This window comes from Poecilia formosa, unplaced genomic scaffold (assembly GCF_000485575.1).
Source record: "Poecilia formosa unplaced genomic scaffold, Poecilia_formosa-5.1.2 Scaffold35, whole genome shotgun sequence".
NCBI classification, from domain to species: domain Eukaryota; kingdom Metazoa; phylum Chordata; class Actinopteri; order Cyprinodontiformes; family Poeciliidae; genus Poecilia; species Poecilia formosa.
This window is the reverse complement of record NW_006799974.1, coordinates 1752854-1771615: the sequence shown is the minus strand read 5'-3', so window position 1 is coordinate 1771615 and position 18762 is coordinate 1752854. Positions and strand designations below refer to the sequence as shown.

Sequence of the window (18762 nt, the reverse complement as noted above, 5' to 3'; positions counted from 1 at the left end):
TTTTAAAACAGTTTCAAGTTCTTATACAAGTTATAATTTCGTTGTAGAGCTCTGGAAAAAAAAAAAATAAAGAGACCACTACACTGAAAACCTCCTGGTTATTCCACCTAATGTCAGTAGTTCATAGATTAAGGGAACAATGTTCACTTTACTCAAACATATACCTATAAAAAGAAAAATCAGAGAAACTGATCATTTTAAGTTGTCTCTTAATTTATTTATTTTTCCATAGCTGTATACGGTAAATATTCAGGTTTTTGTTTAATATTTGTCTGAATAATTTGGAAAACGTGTTATAATAACTGTTGATTTAAACCACACGCCAAAGTGATCAAAAATATTGACTCATGAATATTAGAAATTGCATAATTTACAACAGTTTCAAGACACAAGCGCTGCATAAAGTCTGCATGTAGCCAATCCGCCGCCAGTCCGTCCCGCCATCATTCCCAAACAGAGATGCTTGTATTCCTCCTCCTGATGTGGACTCTCACCCTCAACCCACTGGGGAGAGTTCACCTTGAACCATGGGTTCGTTAAATTTAGTAAACTGATTTCTTTAAAAAGCTCTGTTTGTTCAGCACTAAATCTCAACACTTTATAATTTACAAATAGTGTTATTTATTGCATCGTCTCCAAAGAAAGTCTAAAAATGAAACGGGTTTGAGATCACAAACCCAGACGCAGTAAAAACAGCCTGAGGAGTCATAGCGACTGAACTGCTGATGCGTCGCACTTGGCGCACCACCTTCCTCTCTTTTGAGCCTTCTGTCAACAAAGTACAAAATCTGTGGGAGCCTGGATCTGAGCACTGCCTCAGTCTGTTACTTATTTTGGCCCCAGACGAGGGCTTAATGCCACGATATCTTTGTGAACTAGATCTTGATTCTGAGTATGCAGGAACTGACTGTTTACCCCTCATTTACCAAGAAATGAGCTCACTCAGGTCTCAGGGTGCAGATCATTACGCATCTTCTGCTTCACAGAGCATCTGCAATTCTCTACTGGTTTTATATGCTTTGCTGCACATATTTAACATTTTTGAGGGTTCAAAATGTACTTGTTGCATTTTTCTTCCCACTGGTGGACCCATGTTTTATTTTAGCTCGGGATTTTGAGACCAGAACTCAAGCATCTTCTCTTACGATTTTTAGGTCAAGAAAAATAAATATAATAAAAACTAATCGGATCTTACAAAAGCCACTATAAGATAGCCATAGACTTTTGGTTGAGGAGCTTTATGACTGACCAAAAATCTAGACAGCACCAAAATTAAATAATTTAAATATATGCTCCATTGTGAGCCTTAGGATGACATTATAAGTGTTGATGTTTTAGGGAAAGCCGCTAAAAGTCATGACAAACATAAATAACTGGTGCATGTGCAGAAAAAAAACAAATGTAAAATATGTTAAAAAGAAAGATGACTTTTTAACATCTCATAGAAGTTGGTACACATCGAATGTAATAAAAACTTGAGGTTACCTGTTTTCTTTTTTAGATTTTAGAAAGACGTCCATTCATACTTTATCTTTTTTTTTTTCCTGTTTTTCTCCAGTTGAAAAGCTTTTTGGCCAAAATATGAAACAGTACACCACTGTGAGGTGGTAATTCAGTGATTATTTTGGGGAGCTTTAACAACACTGGGTAGATTTTATGGCTTTCACTATTTTGATTCTTTCAAATTTTCATGAGTGGTTTCTCGAGTCAAGAAATTTAAACCCCCTGGTTCCTTTATCCTTTAGATGACTTTAAAACCTCAAGACTTCAACGGTTTTTGTTTTTTTTGTTCACAACTCATGAATCACTGACACTGATTCTGAACACATGTGATGATCTTACCAGGTTTTAAATATCTTGGATCTTGAGTTTGATGTTGTGGTACTGGCCCTTGCAGTGTTATCCTGTTTTAACTGGGTGGTGTCCAGTTCAAGCTTTGACACAGTGTGTTGTCATCAGTTTAGTTAATACACTAAAACCTAAGCAACAAGAGAAACCCAGATATTCAACTCTTCAACATCTAATTAATACTTAAACTTTTGGCATGTTAACTGCAGCTTAAATTTAATTTGGGGGGGGGGATTTTAAGTAATAAGCCATAAAAAGTAAGACATAAGTATGTAGAAGAAAATGAATACATGACTTTGAGAAAACTGACACTCACTTTTACTCTGAACATACTGTCAATCACATTGATGGCAGCATCATGCTGTGGGACGCTTTTCCTGTCCCAGCAGGAACAGAGAAGCAGGACAGAGATAGTGGGAAGATTGATCGAGTCACATGCAGGAAAGTCCTGGAAGAAACCGTGTTAGAGGCTTCAAAAGACTAGACATGTATTTGCAGGTTTCAGCAAGTTAAATTTAAGACTTTTTAATGCCACCTGGAGTAAATTTTAAGGCTGAAAAACTTTAAGTATAGAGGAGGGTTTCAAGATTCTGCTGTATTACAACCAGAAATGTTGGGCGTCAACCCCGATATCTTGAGAGCTCGTTTATAATGATGCTAAAACCAGTGAATTAACCAACATTAACGTCGAACCCATCTTCACAGTTACCTAGTTGGAAGTCAGAAAACCAGTGTGATGTGCTAAGAGTTGTGCCATCCTTCTGTTTATTCAAGCACCAAAGAAACATGTTCACTAACCACAACATTGTGTTAAAGATTGTATGAGAAACAAACTGTCCAAAAAGGTGCAAATAAACCATTTATTTATTTATGAATGTATCACTTAAACCGGAGGCAGCCTTATTGGATTTCACTTTTGTGTTGGATTTAGACTTCAGGGAATTTCCTTGTGTATTTTCCAACCATCTTGGAAAGTCCTACATCAGAGTGAATACAAAATGAAGTCTTAGTTTTCATCCAAACATGCAGTGGCAATGGATAAGAATATGATTGAATGAGAAACTTAACAAACTGGAAAAGTACAAGTAGTACTGTATCACTATTTCAGCAGGTTTTTAGAAACTGTTTTTTTTAGTGAGCTGGTTCTTGGAAATCTTAGTGTTTACAGAGCTGAAACTTCAGAATCACTGTATCAGATAATGTGTGATGTTAAAAGGAAAAAATGCAACTAATGAAATATGAACCTTGGTTTACATGGAGTCTATTTTTAACAAAGGCATAAATATGACAGTCGGCATAAGATGTAAACATGAATCAACCCTTAAACTATCAGTGCCAGTAGGGAACAGAAGAGTCTGTCCAGATGCTGCTTAGCAAAAATATAAAGAAGTTGAAGTTTGGGAGCTGACTTCATTGATGACCTCCAAGAAATTCATGATACACGATGCAGCGTGGCAAGGCGTCAAGGTTTGTCACACGAACTTTGGCAGTATGCTGTATTTATGGGGGCCCATCAAAGGCCAGGAACTGAATCTTTCTGGGTCTCTGCTAGAGAAATGTCTGAAGGAGAGCATTCTGGAGGAGGTGTTGGGGGATTAGATGGTGGCTGCATGCTGGGCCTCCTCACCTGCAGGGGGCTCCACCTGTGTACCGGTCGTTTCTTCATGCTCTTCCGCTTGGGCTTGCGTGGATGCCTCCTTTTCTCTTTGCCATCTGTGGGCTCAGTGAGGTCGCTGAGCGTGTCCGAAGACTCGTCGATGTAGGCCAAGTTCTCTCCGAAGAAATTCAGCAGCTGGCAGTCTGACGAGGAGGCAGCAGTGCCTTGAGGGGATGGAGGGGGCAGTTCAGGAGTGGGAGGAGGGGAGCAAGAGGGAAAACTTTGAGGTGGGGTTTGACCGCAGGCACTGTTAAGTTCAGATTCAGGTTTTTGTGAAATGCTTTGGTCTTCTTCATGTTCTGTGGCTATTTGTAGGCCTCTCAAGTCCCCCTCCTCCATGCCGCTGATGGGATGAGAGCCTAGGAAACTCTGGAGTACTGAGAATGTCAAAGACACCGATGAGCCATCTGACTGGGAGTCATACACAGACTCATAGAGGGAGCCCTCCTGCATGGCTGTACCTGTGGAGTCCAGCTCTGAGGTGGATTGGGCCACAGGGAGGGAGAATGAGCGGGCCAGAACCTGGTGAAAGGACCTTCCTTGTCCCTGAACACCAACAGGAGCATCTGGTCTGCCCCCCAGCGCTGCTTTTGGTACTGCTGGCTCTCCAGCTGCGCTGCCCCTTGGCCGAGCCTTGGCCACCCCAGCCCTCTCTAGAGAGGACTGATCTTCCAGCTGGCACATGGAGCTGGAGAGGCCGGCCCAGCGGTTCTGCAAATGTCCGTTCTCAGAACCTCCTCGAACCCAGTGTCCCAGGGTGACGTGGGCTCCCCGGCGGATGCGGCGTCGCTCACTGCGTTTCCAACGCCGGCGTTGAAGAAGGAAAGGGTCGTTGAATTCCAGAGGGTTTGGGATGCGGAAGTCCATGTTCTGGGTCCAGTCTGTGGCGTGGGCCCTTAACTCCTCCATCTGAAAGCAACAGAGGGAAACAATGGCAAGGGGGAAACGATGCTTCATGTCTCTCTTGATTAAGTTTCCTGACCTTAAAATCCCTCACCTCAGCACGCGTCCTCTTGGACAGAACCCTTAGCCAGTTGCCTATCATGGTGAGGATGGAGGCAAAGTAGGCCAGGCCAAACACTATCCACAACAACACAAGGGGCTTGAAGATCGTCCCACCTTCATAACCTCCACCTGAAGAAAAATACTGGACTTAGAAACGTCTTATATATAGACCTGGATAATTGCAGTCAATAAAAAAAAAGACAAAAAAGAATAATAACAAAGATTACCCATCATGTCATGGGTTCTTGTCATTTTCCAAATTTATCTCAATTTTAGTCTTTTGGGAGAAAAGCACTTCCAAATGAACAAACTTGCAAGATCTCCAACTCAAAACCCTCAAAACTTTCCATTAAACGTGAGAACATCACCTTGGTGCACTGACATCAGAAACACACTTCACATGTATGTTCTAGCAAGCTGATGAAACTCCTGATGACATTTCTTTTCCACAGTAAGGTTGAAACTGATGTTAGAGGCACAGAAACCTCCCATATTTATAGGCAGACTATAGAGTTTACGACAACCTCTCCACACTGATGTCAAATCTAGTAGTGAAAAGCTATTTTGGAGATTAAGTGACTTCACACTTGCTGAGGCTTTCCAGATTTGATGTATTAAAGTCATGGTTCAAAGTAGATTCTCACTCCTCCAGGATATGACAATCCCAAGTGCTTAAGCAAGAGACTCTTGAACTTTTCTTGTTTCTTAAAGACATCTCACCCCTCATCCCAAAGCCTTCTACTCTCTATTCAGCACAATGTTCCTGCCATTGTTGTTTTAGCACTTAAGCGCACATCTTTACCAACAAAAAGTGTGTTCGTTCTAGAAGCTCCTTCTTGCCTCTTCGGCGATTGACGCTCTGATAGGAATGTTTACCATCAGCAACAAAGCTCTGAGATGTTATTTTGAGTTAACAAGAGTAATTTCATGCCCTGCCTTCCACTGAAGACCTGAAACATAAAACATTATGTGGCAACCACAAGAAATAACCACCATTTCTTTCTACTCTGAAGTGCGGCTGAGACAGCACATATGACTTCAGCTGGTTGGTAGTTCTTACATAACCTGGAAAAGGGAACAGCACTGAGAGGAATTGCATGGTGCAACTGCAATTAGGAAAGTATTTATTGTCAAGCATCATAAATGTGGCCATTTAGGGTTCAAGAAATGTTAGCAGTATGTTCTTTAATTTTCACACACAGCAAATGTTTGTCGCAAGCTTAACATTTCCAGATTCTGGTTCGATTCACCTTTGAATCGAACCAGGTCGCTATGGCATCACCATAGCGACCTGGTGTTACAAAGAAGCTTTGGTGGTGTGAGCAATAGTCATATTTTTGACACATATTATAACATATTATAACCATGGCAGGCAGATCTGCAGCTTTTGCAATCCAAAGAACCATTTTTACCTGTCTAATAAAATAAAACTCATTTAATGCCACAAATTATATGTGCCGTTTTGGAAAATAGATAAATTACTAGACATTTTGTTGTCATTTTGAAGAACCTCTGCTTTTTCCATTTTTATGTCTTAAAATAAAGAAAAACATAAACAAATTTCTATACAAAAAAAAAAACAGATTAAAAAAAATTTGTTGCAGGAGTCTCAGGTTGCAGACCCGTGCCTCCACCGATGTATATTTTTTCTGTATAATTTTAATGTAGTCTGATAGTATCACCCTTCCATTCCTCTCTGCTCCATAGATCATTTTGAATCACCATAACAACCTGACCTAGCAGGTTGCTATGGTTACTTAGCAGGTTCTTCTAACCTTTCACATGTAGCAACATGGATATAAAACCTGAAAACATTCAGTGACTAAATAACCTTTTAATGGATTTGTGCGCTGCAGTGCCATTACTCACAATTTATGAAAAAAATTACTTTTTTTTTTTTTTTTGCAACCTGGTGCTTGTGATTTGTTGAGTGAGTCTTGACTACTACGGTGGCCAGAAAGTAACACAAGCCCGCTGGTCCTAAAGTTTTTCAAAATGTTCTAAAACACGGTGATGCATGTCAGCACCTGGTACGAAGTCTCCAAATCCAACAGTAGTAAGGGTGATGACCACGAAATACAGCGACTCCAGAAACGACCACCTCTCCACTTTCTGAAACACGACCGTCGGGACAGCGAGGAAGATCAAGCAGCCAATAAGGATGGAGAGAACTGCTGACATCACGCGCACAGTTGTGGGCCTGATTTTACGTTTCTGCAAGAGAGGCAGCAACAGCAGATTTAAATACATAGTTTAGACGTAGAGGTCTCTAAGGAAACTTGTGCTGTTTTTACGCTGGTTTAATCAGCAGCGTGTGTTCAGTTATACTTCAGCTAAAATGTTGAAATACAGAAATACATCTTCCTCTATTAAATCTTTGCACCCTTTTTCTAGCAGATGGTATTCAGGAGGTGGAGTAAGTCACTCAGCCCTGCCACATGCTTCTTCTTTTCATGGGTGAGTTGTGTTTAAAATGAGTCAGTAAACCACCATGGACACCCATTTCTAACAATAACCCTTGAAGCATTGCATTCAAATGTGAGAATGCATAAAATAGCTCGCTGGAAAACTCACGCAACAGAAAACTGACATAGAACCATATGAAGTTTGAATTTAGATTCACATTTGTGCATCTGCTGCTTAAAGATGGTACAAAATGATCTACAGCACAATGGAGGCTTACAGGGCTTATAATACAAACTTACAGTAGTTGCAAAGCACTCTCAAAAATAATCTCAAAACAGATTTTTGAGTTTGTGCATAATTCTTCTCACCAAGATGTGCTGCTCCAGATTAAACTGTTCCAAAGAATGGCAACCCAGTGACTGTGCAGTGCTTTTAATAGCTCTTAACTACATTTTATACGCAGCTGATGACCGTCCGGATGTTGTTTTCTCCTAAAAAGTAAGGCTGAAACTGAAGGTAGAGGTGCAGGAACCTCCCAGATTATAAAAAACTTCTTTGTGCAGATGTGATGGTGTTACTGTTGTAGGATGAGTTGGAAAGTTGCAAGGAAAACCCTATTTAGCGTTCTGAGAGCACAATAGGGTAAAAATTGCTTAAAGGTGGAATTAGATTTTCCAGATTAGCTCTGAATAACTAAACCCAGTGTCCAGGTGGACAGTGTGATGGTGTTAATTTAATGAGAAAGGGGCCTGAATCGGCACTCTAATATAGTTTTCAAGTAAATCTTTAGTGTCAAAGAGAAAGTCAATTTTCACAGCTACCCTCTATGTGTTGTTGATACTCTGATAGGAAAGGCTCAGCCTCAGAAACTCGGTTTCTATTTTGGGTTAGAAAGTCATTAGACATCTTTCCTTTCCCAGGTTTAGTCTGAGGTTCAGCTTGCGTACAGGACAGACCATTCTCACCAAAAACAGCTTCTCAATCTTGGCCACAGCTCTCCGCAGCACCGTGCCCATGTGATCACCCACTCCAGCAAGCAGGATGCCAAACATGGGGATACCGACCAGGGCGTAACACACACAGAACAGCTGTCCAAGCCACGTCCGAGGGGACAGATTCCCAAAGCCTGGGAGACACGCACAACAAAACATCACACTGTGAACCGATAGTGAAAATATTTGAGAGAGATCAATGGTTAAGACAATCGGATAGATGTATTTTGTTGCTCTTTACCTATGGTGGTGATGATGGTACCACAGAAGAAGAAAGCGGAGCCCATGTCCCAGCGGCTGGTCAGGTTGGCAGAGAGGCTGCTTATGTCCAGGCCTGCCTCGACAGCAGACACCAGTTCCTGCAAAACAACATGTAAATGACCAGTTCTTGCAAATATTTACTCATTGTAGCTTTATTTGTAATTTTCCTCATTCCACATGTAAATTTGCTAAACACACTCAAATGAAAGCAATAAATTAAAATGTGAAATTAAAATTATTATAAATGTAATATGATCCTGCACAAAAATACCAATATTTTTGCAATTTTGTTTTACTACAGATAGACAATATGTATCTGGTATGATCAGCAGAAATGTGGTCTATTTAATTTATGTTACTGTGACATGTTTCACCAGATAATTAATTATTTAATAAAAACATGGCTTTAACTAAAAGAGGCAGAGGTGAAGACAATCTTACAAGAATAGTTGAACTGTATTCAAGGTTAATTATGGTAATTAGATAGAAATTGAAACTCAATGTAAAGGTGCACAAAATAAAATATTTCAGCTGTACTGAACAGGATTCATGTCACATAATAAAAGGTGGAAAAATATTTTCAGTGACGTCCACTTGAAGATTTCTTGACGTCACAAAACCCTGGGATTTTTAGCAGGTGATAGTCACCGTAAACTGTTCCTGTCTGCTTTTCTGTTTGCAGTGTCCTTGTCTCTCTTCCCATTTTTCAGAAAAATGCCAGAGCAGATCACAGGGCGCCGCTCAGAGAAAAGATTGCAGGTGGTTGTTGTAACTCAAATTAATAGAGTCGTATTTTTTGACAGGCGTCATAAACCAACGGTGTTTTTCCCCTTGCAAGCGAGCCCAAATAGTTTCTGCACAATGAATGTTCATATCACCGTTGCCTTCCTTCTCTGTGAAGCTTGAATTCCCATCATTCTCCGTTGAAATCTTTTTGTTCAGTTCTTATGAGATGCCATGTAATTAACATGGAGCGGCAGCAGAAAATGCCAGAGAATGGTTTTTAAGAGCATTTCCAAACATTTTAAAGTCTCTTATTCTTTGGTGAAAACAATGCAAGACATTGTCCAATCTTCCCTGGATTAAATATCGTATGTCCATAAAAACCAAGACCTTGAAGATCCTAATTATTGCACCAATCAATCATTGTGCTATCAGTGAGCAGTAGAGCTTGTTTTGCAGAACAACCAAGAGCTCCTGTGTAGATCTAAATATTTATTAAAATATGTCAATAAAATGAGTTAAGGACAGCAGTAACCTTTAAGTAGTGCAGACACACTACATAAGTGAGAATCGTTTGGTGAAAGTTATGCTGTCCTACTGTTTTGAAAGAATGTGATGAAAAACTTTTAGGCTGCAGGCAAACACCGTCTGCTTTAATTTTGATAACATTCAAAGAGAGAAACATGTGAGAATGCTTCATAGCATGTGGGCGCAGTCATGTGATGAGGTGGTCATTATTTTATTATGTTATATAAAGGACATTAAATATAGCCACAGTGATACAAGTCGCTTCTTCGGACATTTATTGATGTTTTACGTTCTGTTATGCCGCTTTTAACGGTTGGTGGTTACCATAGCAACCAGTAACTGACAGCTCCTCCGCCTTTTGTTCTGTTGCCGATCTGTAAATGTGGTATGTATTAGGATCAGCTCTGTATTTTCTTTACAAGTGACGTATATTGGCATATATTTTAGACAAATCTAATCATATACATTGTTTCATTAGTAATTTTGCTATGTTTTGTATAAGTTTTTAGCTATCATTATTAATGTTGTGCAGTTTAGCTAGATTTAATTTTACAGTTGCTAACTGCTGCTAACTGCTCATTGGGAGCTATTGCTCTGTAGCTTTAGGGTTATTTATTGCATTTTATTTGATGTATAGGAGCAGAAGCTGCTGGACTGATGTTAACCACCAACTTGATTTTCTCTTTTCTTGTGTGTGTTTTAATTTTTGATTCAAAGTAATGTTTCATTTGTGTGATAGTCTTTGAGTGTTACAAGTGTGATTTTATTTCCTGTACTAAAAACATATTGTTATATATATTATTTATGTTAAAGATGAGATTGGTTATTTGGGTAAATGATGTAAATTTATGTTAAATACCACTATACGGTCACAATCTGCCCCTTTTTCTGTTGCTGTCCGTTACTGTGGAGCAGAAGCTGCTGGACTGATGCTAACCACCAACTTAATTTTCTTTTTTGTTAGAATAAACAAAAAAGAACCTGTGAGTGTCTGTTGTAAAGACAACCTACTGGAGCTAAGTCAAACATAAGAGGTTTATACATTTAAAGGTGGTTTTACAAAATTTTTACCCAAAGGGCCTGGGTCCAATGGAGCACCAAATTAGTCAATGTAAGCGCAAAACAAAACAAAAATCCCAATAAAATACATTTTAGCATGTGGTTGTAACATGAAGAAATGTGGAAAAAGATCAAAGATTAATCATATTTAAAAAAACATATATATATAATTTGCGCCATAAATTAGTGCAATAAAGAACAGGAAACTCAGGAGAAATATTTTCTTCATGTGTCTGACGATACCTTCACAAGCTCTTGGAAATTAACCTCAGTGACGCAGGAGTTGTTACTGAGGAAGTCCTGCTTGGCCTTGAGCAGATTTACATGTGCCTTGCTCTCCTTTGGCGTCTCCAGGGTGACAAAAACGAGCGCTCCCATGCCCAGGTACAGCATGACCCCCGTCAGCAAGGTGGTGAGGGTGGTGCATCGCATTTTTCTCCTCCTCGTCACCCCTACCCCTCCAGGGTCTGGGGGCTGGTACGGGGTCTCAGTCAGGATGCACCAGGATGCAGCTGGCCACAAACAGGAAGTTCCTTTAGACAAGCGCTGTATGCATGAGTGCAGATATATACAAACAAGGTGGACAAGTGTTCTGGGAAGAAACAAAGACCCTTCTTACGTCTGTGGGTCAAACTATAATCAGATAATGTCACATGGGTAAATTTTTGTTAGTACTTACTGTATTAAATAGCTCCCATTTTTCCCCCTAAGTGTATTTGTAATTTATAATTTTATTTAATAATAAATTACATTTTTGAAGCTCTTTTTTAATCGTTTTTCCATTTTGTATGAAAGGAAGATTATGACTTTTCCATCTACTTCTTAATACCGCGTGAAGTTTTATGAGATTTAAGACAGAAAGACATTGACGATGGAGAACAATTTCTTCCTGTTTTAAATGAACAAGCAATGCTTTAAAGAAGACAATAGGTTTCCTTTAAAGTTGTTGCTACATAAATTGTGTTGGACACCAAGGCTCCAGTGTTTATTGCCGAAAACATGTGAGATTGTAGCACATTTGGGGCTGTTTTCAGCTTGTATCGTCATTGACTCAATTTAGGAGAGAGATAATGTACCATGGTGTAAAATGAATATCTTAATGATCCTTTTATTGCTTCTTTCATAGTACAAGTACAGCACTGTGCTAAAGGTTTAAACAGATTCTAATTTCTCTACATTTTTCTTCAAGAAGTCAGATTTTCTTGGTAATCTTTGTGAAATAATCTCCATCAGTGACTTCTTAAATTTTCCTTAATTTTCTGTCCTGTCCTTTGCCCGACCATGAAAGCATGTCAGAGAGAGTCCTTAAAATTTAAAAAGTGGAAGAACAAAAGTGACAAAAACCCTATCCTCCATTTTGTATTCACTCAGGTTAACTTTAAAATAGACATTTTTTTGACTATCTGAAACAATAAAGTGCCAAAAAGGAAATTAAATCAGAAAAAGTAAATTTCTATTTTCCAATGTTCAAGCATTTCCTGTTCTCAGAAGTGGGTAGAGTACCAACAAATTGTACTCAAGTCAGAGTAGCACTACTTTAACATGTTTTACTCAATTACTCAAGTAAGAGTAAATCAGTATTTGATAAAAAGGCATTTCAAATACTGAGGAACATCAGTCATTTAATTTAAAAATCACATCAGACAGACCAAATTATAAAGTTATGTGGAACAAACGTTAAAATAATTCCAATATAACATTAATAACATTAATTAAACATTAATGAATGTTTATAATATTAATTTAAAATGTTTTCCAAATCATTTTCTTTTAAAATAAAACTAATGAAACTTGAATAAAAACTGTAGGTGTGTCTGGTGGTACTTTGGTTAAAACAAGTTTGTTTTTCATTTAGTGAAGTTCCTCACGGTGGGTAGAGTACCTAGAAATTTTACTCAAATTAAAGTACTGATACTTCATTATAAAATTACTCAAGTTAAAAAATACAGCATAGTAAGTTTTTTTTTTTCCAAAAAGCAACTCAAGTAAAAGTGACTTGGTAAATGTAGCTAGTTACTACCAAACGTTGCCTCTACGTAATAAGAAAACTTGACAACAAAACAGGAAAGTGAGTCTGTACCTTACTGAACTGATGGCAGGCTCATCCCATGTTAAACCCCCAGAGATCATTTGGAGAAAAATAATCTTTTCCTCTTTCCTGGTTGTATCTTCAGCGCTCAGAAGAGGAGAAGTGTGGCTCCATCTCTGCTCCATTCAAGCCATTTAAACACTTGTGGACACACAAACGTACGCGTCAGTACACAAACACTTCCCAGCTTCTCTCAAAGCTCTTCCATTGAACACTGCTGGAGGGAATTTACCACGAAAACTGGTACAAAAGTGACAAAATGCAGGCCACCCTGCCAGCGGCCTCTAAGATGATTGGACTCTGCCAAGCTTCCAGAGAAACATCACACAGCATTAATCAAAAACCAGGTCTATCTCTTATCTTCACTTGGCTCCTCGTGCTTTTCTTTGAGCCGCGTTTACCTCAGACACAGGCGCTCAGACAAACAGGGCTGGGATTTAGGTGCTGCTTGGCCCGGGTCGAGCAGACCCGGTCGCCACCACGTGGACTCTGACAGTGTTCTGAGATTTCCCAGAGCCAGGCCAATTGTTAGCATTCTGCTCTAATGGACTGCTGCCTCTGTTTTGCGTGGGGAGTCCTGCTAACCAGCCCTGACAGATGTTTTTGGTTATATCACTGTCTAAACCTTCGCTGGCACATTTTGATATTGTGCTGAGCTATTAGGTTGGAGAAAGGAGGCCGACAAACTGAGATCTAATCTTGAGGTAAACATCAGCGCAGGTGGGATAATAAATCAGGAGCTTAGCTGTTTGGAAAGAAGCATGAAGGCAGGACCAGTTATAAAAGAGGTATTCTTAGGTTTACATTTACAACGGGACAAATCTTACCAAACTGTGGTGGACTGGAGGAAGATAAGCTCGGTTTGTGCCACTGCACAAATAAGACAAAACTAACTTACAAATAACTTTTCAGCAATATATTGGAGCTTGGTTTAAGTAAATAATTCCTTAGTACTGATTGAAAAGTACTACTTCCACTGGCAGATTATTTCACTTATAAAAATACATTTTCCCCATGTTATAAATGAAATAATCTGCCTAGTACTTTTTCATCAATATTAAGGAATTATTGGCTTAAAACAAGCACATATATGTTGCTGAAAAGTTACTTGCAAGTTGGTTTTGTCTTATTTCAAATGCACAAAGATATTTGCACAAGAAACTAGGCTGAAAATACTTGTTAAGATTTTGTGTTTTTGCGGTGTATACACAGTGCATTGATACTTGTACAACATTTCCACATCTTGCCACTGTGCCTCCACAAACCTTGATTATTTTATGAGCTAGAGCAGCAAGATAATGTGGAAACATGTAAAGAAAGTTAACTGGAGTGCATGTGTGTCTCTGAACATCAATTTTCAGGTCTTGCGACAGATTCCCAATTGGATTTATGTCTGGCCTTGGACTATGCCATTTTTGTACATGAAAACACTGTAATCTAAACCCTTCCAGTGTTGCTCTGGCTGTAAATTCAGGATTGTTTATCCTGCTGGAAGCTGAAGCTCTGTTGTATTCTTTCAGCCTCCAACAGGTTTTCTTCCAGGATGACTCTTTTTTTTTAGCTCCCACCCGCTTCCCATCATCTCTGACCAGATTCCCTGCTACAGCTGAACGAAAATATCCCCACAGCATGATGCTGCAGTGCTGGTTTCCCTCCAGACATGGACCAAAATGTTTAGTTTTTATCTTAATCTGATGTGATGTTTTGTGTTTGTCTATCACATGAAATCCCAACAAGGCACACTGACGTTTGTGCATGTAATGGGACAATATGTGGACAATATGTGGACATGTTAGTGGGTATGAATACTTTTGCAAGGCATAAGGACGACTGTGGGAAGATGCTCCTATTTTATTACCCATATACAATGTAAGGGGGGAAAGTAAAAACCACAAATAAAGTTTATTCTCAAAGGTTTTCAAGAATCTAAGAACACGTTAATAAACACGATTTTTCTAAGAAAAGATACATTTTGTCTTAGAAGATTTTCTGTTTACTATAGTCATTTAAAATGACTTTAAGCCATTAAAATAAATATTTAGACAAAGCACTATAAATCCCCAAGCAACCATATTAGGGAGTTTCGTGCAGTTTAATAATATCTCGTGAGATTTCAGGCCTCAGGGGGAGTTAAGACCTCTGCAGGAAAAACATTTTGAATGATAATACAAAACGGAAACAGATGGCATTTACAGTATTACATAAATGCAAAAAACAAACAAACAAAAAAAACACACGAATAAACTGCTAAAGCCAAAAACAAAGAAGAAACCCAAACTAAAATTTGCAGCCTTGAAAGAATTTTAGTGGCACGGCTGTTGTAGAAACTTCAGACAAACCATCAAAGACCGAGATGACCGACTGTGGGAGAAAATGTAGTCTCTTATGCAAGAATTTACCACGAAGGTCAAAAATAAAGGGCCTTCAGTCATAATCTGGCCTGAAAGTATTCAACAGAGAGCCAACCCTGACGTCAGGAGGAGATCACAGGTTTCAGTTCTGGTTTCATGCTCTGGGAACAAAATGACAGAATGCTTTTGGGGTGCAGTAAAAGCGGAGACAATACTCCGGCTGACAAATAAACACGTGGATAAATCTGTCAAAAAACAAGCCTGTGTTAACGCTGCAAAAACACAAAATCTTACTAAGTGTTTTTGTATAGTCTTTAGTATGTTTTGTGTTAAAACAAGACAAAACATACAAGCAACTTTTCAGCAAGATGTAGGAAATTGTTCCAAGCCTTGACTATTAATAATTCTTGACTATTAATAAAAACTACTGTTCCCACCAGCAGATTTGTTCATTTAAACATGGGGAAAATGTCTAATATTCCATATTTTTTTTTACTTGTTTTGAGAAGGGCATTTTTTGCAGTGAGGTTACTTTGCTTATAGAGCCCATGCTCGATCAGCACATTAATAAACTGTGTTTTTATACATTCTGACAAAATTTGTAGCAGAGGCCTCAGAGCAGCAGACACGATAGAAACACTTATCCTTATCAAGACAGAAAAAACCGAAAACTCTAAAAGACGATTCTTACCTTGAGTTTTGGCAAACGTTGGTATCCAACTTTACTTTATGCACAAACTCTTCTTCTTCTCCCACCATTCAGGAGTGAGCGATGAGCTCAGCGTGTGTGTTGTGCGGATGCATGAGTGCATGTGTGTGTTTTCTCCTTGGAAGGTGTTTCCCCCGTTCTCGTGACCCCGCATCACTCGGGCAGAGGGGAGCGGATCATATGAGGGTAGGAGGAGATGAAGGAAAAGATGAGGCGGAGTGCATGAGAAGGCTATTACAGAGCTCTGTGTGTGTGTGTGTGTGTGAATGTTTGATGGAGTGGCGTCACAGCAAAAGGAAGAGCAGAGGGCCTGGAGTTTCCTGAGCTGGACATCAGGGTGTGTGTGTGAATGTCTGTGTGTGTGTGTCTCGGCTCTCTCTAAATCCATCGCTTGTCTGGGTTCTGTCGATTCGGGAAGTCAGAAGAGACATTTGTTTCTTCAAAACCAGAAAAACCAGAATTACGGTCCACAGTTTTTGAAGCACTTGAGGAAAATGTGCATTGTGAAAGAAAGCAGGCTGAAAAAGCCGCGGAGCTCTTCAGCAACTTCTAATAATGTGTTTGTGACCAAGAGGCAAAGGCAGAGGGACGTTGATAATTGCGGAAACACTTATGTGATTTAACCAAGATATTCCACCTAAAAACACTTTGAGGCTGTCTTCATTTGACCACACCAGTTAAGTCTTAACTGGAAAAAACAAAAAAAACATCCCTTCATGTATGATGAACAAAACAGACAATGAGTGGAAGGCACTTAAAGAAAAACAATTAAAACAGGAGCAAAAGTTTTATTGAAATTGAAAAAACACAGACACATCCACAGAGAAGGAAGGTAACAGTTTCCCTGCTCACAGTCAGACAAAGGCTGAACAGCTCAGGTGGAGTCAGCAGGTAATGCCAGGAGAGAACGGCAGCATTTAAATTAAAAAACAAAAGGCAGAAAATGTGAAATAAAAAAAAAAATACATTTCTAAAATGTAGCTTCACTAATTCCACCTCAAAACGCAACTGAAGCACTCATACGCACATTCAAACAATTCAAGATCATTTAAAAATATTCTAAACTACAAGATTTTAATAAAAACAGTCTAAAGTATGTTCAAGTTGATGAAAAGTGGCCTAATAAAAGCAAATCCAACAGTTTTCACCTGCATTCGTGTAACTAAAAAGACAAAGGAAAGCATGACGTTCCAGCAGCAGCATGACAGAGGAGCCTGCAGCTCCGAGCGTCATCACTTGAGTTTATCTATGAAGGCCATTTAATTCTGACTGAAATAGAAAGAAATACTTGCTTTATCTTCAAACAAGTTGATCCTTTTTAACAATAAAAAAAACAGTGATATTGTTGTTTCCCTTTATCAGAACATTTTACAAGATGACAGAAAGGCATGAGACTCAACATGAGGAAACCAAACAGAAAATGCTCAATAATTTGCACATTTTGATTATTTGTGTTTCAAAATGTAACTGGATTTGTAAATAAAACGTAACAAGTTACTCCCACATCATAATTGTGTTAAAGCGACTGAAACCAGATGATCTTGGCTCAATATAAACCAGAGCTCAAGTCGATTAAAAGTCATATTTCCTAGCGGACTCATAAGGTTTAATAACCTCAAAAAGATCCATCTAGTTAAAAGAAACAATAAGAATTCTGTTCATTTGTTTTATAACAAAAATATTAAAGAAGTCCAGTTCTGACTGTTTCTCTCCACCGTTGCCACTGGAGATGAGAGATTGCTGGAAAAATTAAGGCCACCAATCGGCATTATGTGATCAGCTGAGTCTGAATGTGTTGTCAGGACTAAGTCAGCATGTTTGATCTGAACTTGATTAATAACTGGAATAAATCAGATTTAAAGCCAACTCAATTCGATATATTTGGACATGAATTGTGTCAGTTTTTTCCTGAACGAAAAGCTACTTAAAGGTGTCAACGTTGCTTTTATCCGAACGTCTCCAAGTCTGCATCTAGGTGTCAGAATGAAATAACTTATTTTGGGACCTCACTTATTTAATCATATTTTTTGTTTCAAAAACACATTTTTATCTTGGAAACTTAGTAATGTACAATTACATATAAGTCATAGTAAATGCTTGTATGATGGTGGTTTTTCTGATTTTTCATTTTCCTGATACAACCTCAAACATCTGAGTAATTTACTGGGATTTTATGACTTAGATGCAAGTAGAACGTAATCGTTAAGTGGAAGGAAAACAATCCATCCATTGTCTATACCCACTTATTCCTGCAGGGCCTCCAGCAGTCATTGGTCGCCTGTACATCACATGGGAGGAAGCCGGAGAAAATGCAAAAACCTATCCAAGTGGAGAACATGTAAGCGCAAAACAAAACAAAAAAACCCAAGTCTGGAATTTGAACGATTTTGCTGCAAGGCAACAGAAAACACATCTGACATGGTTTTCTTATTTCTTTTTTTTTTTTTTTAACTATTGTATTTGCAGTCATATTTAATCTCTTTGTTCTGAAACCTTAAAATAAAATAAAGCTACTTCAGTCATTTATTTTGGGGTCAACTGAATAAAACCAAAAAAGACCAAGTCTATTCTCTTCTATAAAAACATAATGTGGGTCATTTTTTTCCTAATTGAAAAAAAAACAAACAAAAAAGCCTCTCTGTCTGCATCAATCACCTGCACTGGTGGAGATATCTGCATCATAAAGTGGCTGCACAAAATCAGATCAGGGGCCACAAATGACCCCTGGTTTAAAGTTCCCCATAAGCAACACAACAGACAGAGAAAATCATGTGGAAGAACAAACTTTGATCAGGTAACTTTTTCCAAAGATGTTTGTGCTTCTAATGAGAAAAACTGGGAAAAGTTCAGAGGGAAATGATTGCTGTGTCTATGTGGATCAATCAGCTTATTATTTCTAATGACATCACTGAGGTTTCCCCTCATTAAAATGTGATGTTTAAGTTCACTCTGTAAAACTGTGTTCCCATTTCTAGGTAGCAGAGAAACAGGCACATATACTCTGAGTTTTTATGCTGTAGAAAACCAAAAAGATCTTTCTAGTTTCACATTCCACAACCAGGAAGACCAGATGTTTTCTCATACCTCTCCAGACTCTGCAGGATCCCACAAAATTAAACTTCAGTTTTCTTTTT

The 18762-nt window shown here is 38.7% G+C and overlaps 2 protein-coding genes and 1 long non-coding RNA gene across 4 annotated transcripts in view; 1 reads left to right on the top strand and 2 right to left on the bottom strand.

Moving 5' to 3' along the window:
• Positions 1-2690: 2690 nt before the first annotated feature.
• Positions 2691-15826, bottom strand: kcnk4a (potassium channel, subfamily K, member 4a). The gene is made up of 8 exons (XM_007550310.2): positions 15611-15826; positions 12560-12709; positions 10723-10991; positions 8150-8267; positions 7882-8042; positions 6538-6724; positions 4503-4639; positions 2691-4414 (listed from the first exon to the last, which is right to left on the bottom strand). The coding sequence occupies exons 3-8, from the start codon at positions 10909-10911 to the stop codon at positions 3362-3364; spliced, it is 1845 nt and encodes a 614-aa protein (XP_007550372.1). The 5' UTR covers positions 10912-10991; positions 12560-12709; positions 15611-15826; the 3' UTR covers positions 2691-3361.
• On the top strand, positions 9785-18026 carry LOC107836025 (uncharacterized). The gene is made up of 3 exons (XR_001661880.1): positions 9785-10112; positions 12654-12726; positions 17884-18026. It is a non-coding gene; the product is annotated as an uncharacterized LOC107836025 (long non-coding RNA).
• Positions 12653-18762, bottom strand: part of LOC103136871 (centromere protein F) — a 28899-nt gene continuing 22789 nt past the window's right edge. The window contains exon 17 of one of the 2 annotated variants that reach the window (XM_016670605.1): positions 12653-12726. In XM_016670605.1, coding sequence (XP_016526091.1) covers positions 12703-12726 — 24 coding nt within the window. In that variant the 3' untranslated portion in view covers positions 12653-12702. Of the gene's footprint in view, positions 12727-16401; positions 17967-18762 lie in introns of those variants that run through there. The other variant, XM_016670604.1, reaches the window with a different exon arrangement.